General features: G+C 42.9%; 1 protein-coding gene across 1 annotated transcript in view; it reads left to right on the top strand.

The window, feature by feature from the left end:
* The window catches only part of HOMER2 (homer homolog 2 (Drosophila)), a 75576-nt gene that overhangs the window by 34995 nt on the left and 28788 nt on the right, over positions 1-11793 (top strand). The window contains exon 3 of the mRNA XM_006885206.1: positions 4170-4301. Within this exon, the coding sequence (XP_006885268.1) occupies positions 4170-4301 (132 nt within the window). The remainder of the gene's footprint in view (positions 1-4169; positions 4302-11793) is intronic.

An 11793-nucleotide genomic window follows, 5' to 3' on the forward strand; every position in this document is an offset into this window, starting at 1 on the left:
TTCAGTTTCTCCACAACCTCACCAGCATTTGTTGCTTGCTGTTCTGTTAAATTTTGCTATTCTGACTGGGGTGAGATGATATCTCAGAGTTGTTTTATTGAAACTTTATTGAAACTCTATTGAACCAGAGGCTGTCACTGTCATTCCTATTGGCTGACTCTAGGATGGCCTGTTGGGATGAGCTTAAGAAGTGTGTCCTGTACTCTGGGCAATCTTGGTCCACTGTATTCCTGTCAGGGCTTGAGTCTGCTCTGCGGGCAGCAGAGAGATAGAAAATGAGTCAAAGCTTGTAGACTCTTCTGGCAATTGCTTTGCCTCCCAGGATCCAAGTAGTTGAGAAATGCCCAGGGTTAGTTTTCTGAAATCTTGCAACCCACTCTGATCCAGCTTTCAACCACCTCTGATTGATTTCACTGTGATAGAGCCAGAACCCAACCAATCCCCAAGGTTTAGGGAACCCCAGATCATTCCCTCATGGTTGTCTAGGATTTAGAGGTACATTTTCCACACCCTATTCCTTAACTCTTGTTTTCTAATAGTGTCCAGTGATAGTAGGAAGAGCTCTTTACTGTATTGTATTCACTTATCTGGAAAACATTTGATGAAATGTGTCTTATTTCACATGGACCTTGGTATTGTGGAAAAATTACAGAAGGAGGAAAAGCAACACGAATTGCAGCAAAGACATCAGTGCTTCATAGATGGGGAAGAAGACAGGCGATAGATTTATACATCTCCCCGTGTATAAAGAAGCAGAATATGTTGTTGCTGGTTGCCGCCAAGTTGGTTCTATGCAATGCCGACTGGTCCCACCCTATCCTCACTCATCTCACTGCTTGCTATATTGAGCCCATTTACTTTTAAGCTACTTATGTCAGTCTGTCTCAGTTGTTAGTGTTCTTATGTGCCGTCAAGTCACCTGCAACTCATAGCAATCCTGAACCAACCTCCTTGTCTCTGACACACCTCCCCCATTACCCCAGTCACTGAATCAATTAATCTCATCCAGTATTTTCTTCTCTTGCACTGTCCCTCCACTCTCCCAAGCATAATGTCCCTCTCCAAGGAGTGTTCCCTTCTTGCAACATGCCCAAAATATGTCAGATGGAGCTTCAGAACCCTTGCTTCCAAAGAACAGCCTGGCTTCACCCTCTCCAGGACAAACTTGTTTGTTCTCCTAGCTGTTCATGGTATATTCAGTATTCTTCTCCAGCACCACTGCTCAAAAGGCATCAATTCTCCTTCTATCATCCCTAGTCATTATCCAGCTCTTTGATGCATAGCAAGTAACTGCGAAGACCATGGCCTGGATCAGGCGCAGCTTGGCTTCCAGACTGTCTCATTTCAGACCTTCCTTTTTTTATTGACCCCTGCTTTACCAAGCTTGATGTCCTCCTCCAGAGACTGAGCCCTCCTAACAGCGCATCCAAAGTAAGTAAGATGAAGTCTCATCATTGTTGCTTCTAAGGAGAATTTTTGTCTGTCCATCCAAGACTGATTTGTTTGTTCTTCTGGAAGTCCATGTTATATTTAATAGTCTTCTTTAAATCATAATTCAAAGCATCGATTCTACTTCTGTCCTCTTTGGTCATTATCTAGCTTTCCAGTGCATATATTTTTGTGTACCATTGAGTCAGAACCAACTCATAGCCTACTCTCCTCCAGGTTTTCAGAGGCAGTAAATTGCATGGGAGAAGATTTGCCCTTCTTTGTGCTGTGGAGCACCTGGTGGATTAGAACAATATACCTTTGGGTCGGCAATGCAGTTCCTTACCATTAAGCCACCAGAACTCCCCAAGTGGATATGAAGTGGTTAAAATTCCCATGATCAGTTACAGCTTAGCCCTCAAAGGAACGGCTTTGCCTTTTAACACTTCAAAGAGATCTCTTTCATAGTTGATGTAATTGGGAAAAGGTGTTTTCAGGAAGTTATTGATCTTATAAAATTCTACCGTGTATTCTCTGACGTAGTTGCTATCACCAAATCCGTATTCTCCAGTGGCCAATCATTATTTACAACTTTCACATTTTAGTTGCCTGTTACTCTCAATGCATCTCAATTGCAGGTTTGATCAATTTTCAGACTGCATAAATTGGTAAAGAAAATAAATTTCTTCATCTTTAGTGTTAGGCGTTGGTGTAAATTTGAATAATTGTTGTATTAAATGGTCTTTTCTTGTAGGCATATGAGTATTTTCCCATCACTGACAGTGTTATACTTCAGGCTAGATCTTGAAATGTTCCTTCTGACAATAAAAACAATTTCTCCTTCCTGAGATAGTTGATCATATGATTGTCCAATTTAAAAGACCAGTTCTAATCTGTTTCAGCTCACAAATGCCTGGAAAATGATCTCTGATTTTTACTTCCTACACTCCACAGTTCAATTATTAATTAATGTTTGTGATGTTTCTTCTCATCTTGAGTTGTGTCACATCAACAAAGAAACGTCGTGAAAGTGTTACTCTGTCCATGGCTACTCCATCCATGGCAGTAAGGGAGACTTATCTTTGAAGGCATGTCTTCTCTAGCTATATTTTAAGTGCTTTCCAACCTGGACCTTAAATTTCATCTCCTAGCACTTTATCAGACAGTGTTCCACTGCTACCCATAATGTTTTTACGGTGATTTTTAGAAAATCATATTATCAAGTCCTTCTGCCTACACATAACAGTAATAATGGAAATTGCTCTGGTGGCCTAGTGGCAAGAAGCTGTGCTGCCATCCCGAAGGCACGCTGTTCAAATCCACCAGCTGCTCTGTGGGGAAAAAGTTGGACAATCTCCTCCTGAGAAACTAACTGCCTCCGAAAACTCACTGGAGGTTCAGCTATGGGTTGGTTCCGATTCAGTATATACACTCGTAGAGTATGTCCTTAAGTAGCTACAAGCAATCTATACCATGTATGTTGTGTGCTGTATGTTTGTTATCTGTACCACATATGTTATATGCTCCAACCATGAAAACGAACTATAATCACTGTATTATGCCACTACCTCCAATTATGGAGAAATTTGAAAATCCTTAGGAGTTGATCCTGACTCAGTGGCAGTGAGGGAGTTATGTTCCTTAGAGTTAGACAGAATTCCAGAGATTTCTGCTGTGGTGACCCTGTTGCTGCTGCATTATAATACTTATTGTTTAGTGGTTTTGTTGTTTTTACGGCTTTACCTTTTTAACTATGGACATCTTAAAAACCAGGGATCTTAGTTCATTCATCTTTGAATCTTTGCAGAATGCCTGACTTAAAATAAATGCTAAGTAAATGTTGAATGAATTAATGACTTGTGTGCTGGATATAACTTTATGCCTTCACATGAAATTGCTTTGCTTCTCCACCCTGTTCTAATTCTAGTGTAACTGACCTGCAGATTTTTCCAATGGGCCTCCAGGCCCTCTGGCTTGTGGTTGAGTTTGGCCAATGGTAAGAGACCAGAGAGAGACTTAAGGATATTTATTCCCCTAGTTTCCTTCCCTGTGAGGTCACCATGTGCTGCCTGTGTCCTTCAAAAGTAGCCTCCTCTCTTTTCAAAACATCTTGCTTTTACACGATTCTCTCTTTCCAGGTTCTGTAACCTCAGCCTTGCTGTCTCTCAGGGGTGTCACCTAGCTTCCGGTTTCCCTCCACCCCACTTATACCTTTTTAATTAGTCTCTTTGTAAATTAACCCTCCACCAATTATCCTCATTAAAGTGAGCCTTCTCCTTCCTGTTAGGCAGCAGCAGGGCCTGATTGCGGGTGGAGATTTTAAGTGGTTTGAAGGGCTCCAGGTGCTTAAAAAGGTGCACAGGGTGGTCCTCTAGAGGAGAGAGACAGACAGACAGACACAGCTCACCATTAAAGTAGTTCTGGTGGCTGCAGCTTTGGGGACATAAATTGCTGCTTTTGAAATAATTCTCTGCGTAGGAAAGACTTTCTCCCACTGATAAGTTGTAAAATCTTATTTTAGACTGACCGTCTATTGTTAAGTCTCTGAAATTGTCCCTCATCATGGTTGTGTGTCTGACTCAGTCTGGGATGTACCAAAAGAGGAAATACTCAGGACAAATATATCGGGGCCCAGGATGCATGTTTGAGGGACTAGCTTAGCCATCTGAAGACTTGCAAGGCTTCTCTGGCACCTGCTTCAATTGTTTTTAATGTTTCCTCTGCCTCATGTTTTTCTGTAGGTGATCATAAACAGCACAATCACCCCGAACATGACTTTCACCAAAACGTCGCAGAAGTTTGGGCAGTGGGCAGACAGCAGAGCCAACACGGTGTTTGGCTTGGGGTTCTCGTCGGAGCAGCAGCTGACGAAGGTAACGTGGCTCTTCCAGTACTACAGTGATCGCGGCAAGGAGGCTGGTCCCATTCAGTAACTTCCTGAGAAAGGGTTGACTTCGCTACTCATGAGCAGGATTCCTTTCCGGACGTAAACGTCACTCTTTTTTTTTTATTTAATTTTTTAAATTTTATTATTGTCTGTGTGTGCGTGTGTGTGTACTGTCAGATCAGATCTGACTGGTACAGGAGGAGATTGTTCCTCCTTCTCCAGCAAAGCATCTGCTGAATTTGAACCGTGCACCTCCGGGATTGCAGTACACCTTCTTGCCACTAGGCCACCAGAGCTCGCCGTAAACTTCACTCTTAATGAAACTGCATGCTGCCAAACCAGGTGCCTTTTGGAACGTCAAGTTCCTTGGAAATGGGAGAGTTGTTTGGGCTCGGGAAATTCTTTTCCAACTGTCCTGCTTTAAAGCCTAAAGTTGTAACATCAGTGCTGCTTCCCACCCCTTCTGTGCGTCAGCCGCTGCTCTCCAGGCTCAACAGCATGAGGGACCTGGGTCCTAGTTGGCCAGAATCGATCATTTGGATTTTCAGGACTCTGAGAACTATATGCCCTTCCTTTTTGAGGGGAACCCTGGCCCCAGCCCTTGCCTCTAAGGAGCACCTTTCTTCCAAGACTTGTCCCAAGATTTATTTATTTTTCCAGCGTCTGTGGGATATTCAGCACCACAACTCAAAGACATTGGTTCTTTTTAATCTGTTTCCTGTTAGGTTCTAGAAGAGTCCTATGTAGTGATTAAGAGTGATTTGGTTGTAAGTACGTGTATTTTATACAACATAGGAATTTGTTAGCGGTATATCAAATATCTCAAAGAATCCAGTGGAAGCTTGAAAATCCAGGCTTCAGGAAGGGCTAGAACCAGGTGGCTTCAGAAGCTTGACTGTAGTAGTGGCTTCTGTCTAGACAGTGGCTGTGAATGTTTGACTGATTGACTGGACAACTGTTTGCTGAGCTCCTGCTGTGTTAGCATCATTCTAGGCATACAGCCATGGTTTCTATTCATAAGTGGTTTTACAAAAATCCACATTCCTAGGGAATTGAATTGGACGAGTTCAGCCTGGGTCAGGAAGTTCTTCATCACTGGAGAGGTGAGGGGCCCTAGTACACATATGGATGGATGCTTGGGACCTGTGTGTCTATTGAGGATAGTTTTCCAAGAAGAAAGAATTAAGATGAGTCAAGAGTCCATGCTAAGTTATTTGTCTCTCTTATTACCCAGCACTGATGTGTCAGATGCAATAAGGGTTACCCATGGTGGACAGTGTTTGTTGGAGCTCCCCAATTAAAACCATCTTGGAAGAAGGAGTGGCATCCACTTCTGAAATGGCTTGCTTCCAGAAACTCTATGAACTTGGAGAAACGATGAAAGCTATACAAGTGTTCAGGTCTTTCCTTCATAGAGTTGCTATGAGTCATCTGCGACTCGGTGGCACATCTCAAGAAGCCCATAGATCCAGTCATCTCACACCAGTACACTCCCACATTGAGGAGACCTCACAGACCATTTGTATTCTCTATTCTATGACACTCCTGGTAAAAGTACATTCCCTTAAACTCTAATAATAGAAAAAAAGTGGAAGGGAAGAGACTATTAACCGGAAGTACCATGTTTCCTTAAAAGCCCAAGAAATTCTAAAGAGACTGGCTGTAATCTCTGGCCAACATTCCCCTTAGTACCAACATCTCCAGATCACAAGGGGTCTGGAAACATGAGGCATGAAGTAAAACTCTTGAGGAGAGGTTGTTGTGTGTGATTATGGCATATGTCATCCCCATCCCTGATCCTCCAGCTCCCAGGACTGTCCATGAGGTGAGAAGTTGAGGCTACAGCATCGGCGATGGGGTGTTCCAGGCAGCAAGGAAAGATCTCTAGGGCCTCCTGCTTCTGACTGATGGGCTATGTGATTTGACCTGAGAGTATTACATAGACTCAACCCTTGCTTCATTGCACTGTAAACCCAAAGGCTGTGCATCTCCAGGGCAGCTGGAAGGGGGAAAGAAGAACAGTGTCCTTGTTTTATAATTTACAGCCTTGAAACCCAGTGTGGAGTCACTGAGTGAGAATTGACTCAACATCAGTAGGTTTGAGTTGTTCTCATGTCACATTGGCTGAGAAGCAGCTTCTTGGGGCTGAGACAGTGTTGTGTGAAATATATATCACTAAATAAATTTATGAATGGTGGGACTGGCAGAGGTAAGACTATGAGGGAATCTATTCAGAGCCATTGTCTGTGACTGTTATACCCACTGCCCTGAAATGGAAAAGTCTGATTCGTACACTGCAAGTCTTTAAGGAAGGATACATAGCTGCTTAGTGTCTTGCAAGTCTTTAAGGAAGGATACATAGCTGCTTAGTGTCTTTTCTTTTTTGTTGGGTTTTGTGTTGTTGTTGGGGTTTTTTAATTACTTTTTTCTTTCCCCCCCCTTTTTTTTATTATTAATTTTAATGAACATTTACAGAGCTTTTGGATTTCCATTCTTTTCTAATGAAGACAGATCACTGTTTGGATTTGGATTTGCTTTTTGTTTTTTTTCTGAAAGAACAGGCCCAGTGTCATCAGCCTGCCTCCAGGGTTGCTTTACCAGGCTAGCTGACTACTTGAAGGTGTGATGTAGAATTAGGTGCTCAGGGTGGGTCACTGTGGTTGCTGTTAGACACTTGAAAGGGACAGGAGTCAGGCTGGCCGTAGAGAGCAGTATGTGTTTGCAGATGTACATGCTGACTCTCTGCCAATATGGCCAGTGTGTTAATGAATTTTCTGAGCAAACACCAAACTAGGAAGAAGAGAATGACTGGGCTCCATGGAGTGGTCTTACTTGTTGCATTTATGTACAATGTACTTGGCTCTGGTTCTGTCTGGTTCTGCTCATGAGTAATTTCTCATATTCCTTGGTTCTAGCCCTCACACTTTGTTCCTTCCCAGTGCTCACCCATCCTGCTAAGCACTTAACTGTTGTCCAAGAATCTGTGTAGGTCCTGACTTCAAACCACCTGTCCTGTGCACAGTGGACAAGGAGACACTTGCCAGCAGGGACGACTTTTCTTTTCCATTGTCCTTCAGACAACAGAATTCTGGGACAACAGACTACTTAGCATTAGCTCAAGTGTGAATCTGTGGTGCGTGGGCAAAGCTGCAAACAGTTCAGTGTTAACAGTGCCTAGGGTTCTGAAGGGTGAGTAAGCTGACAGAAGTGGCCCTGTGACGTGCCTTGTGTGTCGTGCCAGGGTTCCTCGACTTCCGCATGTGGCCTCTGAAGGATTTTAAGCCAAGAAGGGAAATGATTGATTTGCATTTTAGCTCAGTTTTTCTGGCAGCAAGACAGATTCTATTATCTTAGCCCAAATTAGAGATCATAGAGACTTGAGTAAGAGGTGGAGACAACTTGGCAGACCTTAGTGATTGGGTGTGGGGAACAAAAACGGTAGGAGGATGATGGATGTTTGATGCCATTTGCTAAGATGAGAAAGAGGAACAGTTGCCCTGAAATCAGAGAGGATATATGTAGAAGTATAATGGTGATTTACAGGCAGAATGATTCCGTGGAACTTTGGGCCTTTTCCATCCTGAAGAAATGTTTGATGGAGGAAGAGAGGTGGTTAGGAGAAGCTCCTCCCTGGCCAAGTGGCTCTTCCTGTATCCCACCCCCCCACACACACACCTCATCATCTCTAGATTCATAGGATTTGAACCTTCAAACTTCAGGCAAGGATGGGATGGAGAAACTTCCATGAGAGGTAGGACCCTCAGTAGGCATCCCTCAGGTCATGGGTGCCTGATGTCACTAAGGGCCAGGACAGTTGGAGAGAAGCACCCACACAACTACTTGGAGGAATTGTTTCAGTCTTTGGAGAAATCAGAGTAGATGGGAGGTTGACAGGGAAAACCTTATGAAAAGAGTCAAAAGAAGGGAGAACTTAAAAGAACAACAAGGACAAATTAAAGTTTGGTCCTTTGTGTCCCTAGGGATGTGGTCCGTAGGGAGCTGTGCTGCTGACACAAAGGCTACCGGCTGTCTGGCGGTTTGAATCCTCAGATGGATCTGAGGGAGGAGGATGGGCAGTCTCCTTTTGTAGGATTTACAGCCTCACAAATCACATTGAAGGGTTAGCTGTAGTTCACTTCCAGCTCAGAGGCAGTTGAGTTTGCTCTGTCTCTCAGAACCGAGGGGGCTTTGAGCAGGACGTGCTTCTGAGCATGGTCACTTCTGCTCTTTCCACAGAGAAGAAAATGTCCTCTCATTAAGGAGGAGTGCCGGTCTCCCTGAGTCACCAGGTCTCCGGCAGTGCTGAAGTCTCTGCTCTGTCTCTGTAACCTGTCATTGTCACAAAGGCTTATCAGATAGACCTTCAGATGTCTCCTTTGTACAGAATGTCTCCAATCAACTTTCCCCATCTTTTTGAAGGGAGGCAATTAGCCCCACACTGATAAATTACCGTGAAGTGAGGCTGGCAGACTCGACAAGTGGCAATTAGCTGGCACAGAGGAACTTGGGCTTCAAAGGTTCCCCAGGAGTGTGCTGAGGGAGCAGCTGGGACTAAATATTCCTGAATGCGCAGAGCAGCCACCCACAGACTTGCGAGGGGAATTGGTAATCAAACACTGTAACTAGGCTCGAAAAAGGAACACCGGCATGGACACGTCCATTTAAGAACCCTTTATACACACTTCTCTTCCTGCTCCCCAGAGAGAAAATAGATACCTTGGGCTAACTGCTCCCATTATCAGGACCACTTTACCCTAATCTAAAAGGTATTGCAGGGAAACTTTCTGCTTCTTAGACTGGGCTTTGCAAAAATAATAGAAGCGATGTATTCCCGGAAGTAAATGAGGACACGTCTGTCAGCCCATGAGGTAGGACATATGCCTCATCTTGCCGATGAAAACATACAGGGAGCCTGTGTGTTCTGCTGAAGAAGAGCTTAGGAAGAGAGACAGGAGGGAGAACAGAACAGAACAACGAGTCATTTGTTAACGTTTACCTTCTTTTGGGTTTTAGGGGACTGAGCTCTTGAGATGTCACTGTTTTAAGTTTCATTGCATCTAATTGATCATAAACAGAAAGAAAGACTTTCTGTCATTGAAGGAGAGTGATGGAGGATGGAGTTGCCTGTTGTGTGTGGTTTTGTCAGCTCACAGAGCGACTCTGTACAATAAGATGCACCCGATCCTCTGCTGTATCATAATTCCAGATTCTATCATTTCATTTGGGTCTATTGTAATGATTTCAGCAGTAAATAAAATTTGTGCCCTTTGTTGTTTTTATTTTCTTAATGTAGATATAAGGACATAGTTCTCTCTCCTATTTTGAGGGTCATGTTTTTAAAGTAGGACATATTGATTAACCTTAAATACATTTTAGTTAGGATGGATGCTTTTAGCCACAACTAACAGAGAACTTAACCATGATGTTTAAGCAAATAGGATTATCCTTTTTATTCATTCTTTCTCTTGGCATGAAGAAATCCAGAGGAGGATACTTGCTGACGTTAGTACGGTGGCTCCATAGTGTTGTATTTAAGGTTAATCAGTATGTCCTGCTTTAAAAACATGACCCTCAAAATAGGAGAGAGAACTATGTCCTTATAACTAAATTAAGAAAATAAAATCAACAAAGGGCACAAATTTGAATTACTGCTGAAATCACGGTGTTGGGGTTTCCCCCCTTAATCTCTACTTTTCCCTCTCTTTCCTTTGGTACATTTGTTCCTGTTGATAACATGGTTTTGCCAGTCTATCCATCACTTCTCCATTCATGGCAAGATTAAGGAGGCAGAAGAGCGACACCGTAGTGTCCTGGAGGCTTCCCTGGCTGACCTCTCCCTGAGCCCTGTTAGCATCATCCCTGGGCCCCAGGGTCACCCCTTACCATCAAAAAAGAAGAAAGCAGAGCAGTGACAGTCTGATGAGCTTAGGCCAGTCATGCTCTGCCAGTTGGGAGTAAGCACTCTCCCACTCCAAACTAATTTTAAATTGTTAAACTAAAGGAAAATGAGGAATAGATTTTGAAGAAGCAATGAATAGTGTCTACAAATCTACAAGCACAGCCAAAATTGTTGAGGAACCAGTGGCTGAGACCAAAGGAAGCCACAAGTAAAATCAAGCCATAGTCGCCCACTTTCTGTTTTGTTAATGATTCTGATTACCATTATTACTATAATTTACAAAAGAATTCGGGTGTGTGTTTCTGATACCTTTGTGGTCTGCAAAATCTCTGGTCTGTGAGTTTCACTTGTGTGAACCTATTCTGAGGAAGTAATTGTAACTGAACACACCTGGTCTTCTCAGTCACCTGCTATGCATCAGAGAGCTGGACTATGATTAAGGATTACAGAAGGAGAATTGATGCCTTTGAGTTGTGGTGCTGGAGAAGAGTACTGACTATCCCATGGACAGCCGAAAGAACAAACAGAGATGTCCTGGAAAGAGTATGGCCAGAGTGCTCCTTGGAGGCAAGAATGACAAAGCTTTATCTGTCATACTTTGGACATGTAGCTAGGCGAGGCTGTTCCTTGGAGAGGGACATCATGCCAGGAAAGATAGAGGGTAACCAAAGGAGAGGAAGACCTCCTATGAGATGGATTGACATTATAACTTTAGCAATGGGCCCTAGTGCCTCAGAGATTATGGGGATGGCAAAGGATAGGGCAAGGTTCAGAACAGCTATTCATAGGATCACTATAAGTCATATTCCACTCAGCAGCACCTAACAAAACAATAACATCCAAAAGTAGAATGTGAAGTTGTAGTTACTATTAATTTACAATGGAAACATTTTGTTAGTATTCTGAAACCCAAGAAATAACCTACCAGATCACACCAAATAATACATAAAAACCTAAAATATTATTAACATAGATTGTCCCCTGCACAGTTGAAAGCTATGGTGGTGCAATGCTGAGAGCAGGTTCCGGGGGCTCAGTGACACCACTCTCTCAGCCCTGCTCCAGGAGAGCCCACCTCTCTAATGATTTGCTGCAAGCAAATGTCGAACATTAGTTTCACTTTTCACCTTTTTTTTACGAAAGCAGACTCTTCTCTGGACCTCTTTCAGTTGGTGAAAACAGGTCCTAATATGGATCTTCTGTTAAAAACAGTGCGGTGTAAAGTGAACTTTTGAAAACCAGGAAAATGCTTATATAAAGAATTAGCTAAGCGACGCATCTTGTAAGCAGCAAAAAAAGGAAAAAGAATCCAGACGTGCAGAGAATAGAGAGCTGGTTAAATAAACTCTTTAGGATATGAACAGCAATTAAGATAATGTTGTAAAGTAGCAAAATGTCATGGAAATATTAGTATTCTATCATTAATTTCATTTTCAGAGCATGCTAGACAGCAGTATGTTTTAAAAATGAAAATGTATAAACGTAAATAATCCAATAGAAAAATGGGCACAGGATATGAACAGATACTTCACTAAAGAAGACATTCAGGATCCGCGACCCCCAACTTCAGGCGCAGTGA

The sequence above is a fragment of the Elephantulus edwardii genome, unplaced genomic scaffold, assembly GCF_000299155.1.
Source record: "Elephantulus edwardii isolate Elephantulus edwardi_28Jun2011 unplaced genomic scaffold, EleEdw1.0 scaffold00041, whole genome shotgun sequence".
NCBI classification, from domain to species: domain Eukaryota; kingdom Metazoa; phylum Chordata; class Mammalia; order Macroscelidea; family Macroscelididae; genus Elephantulus; species Elephantulus edwardii.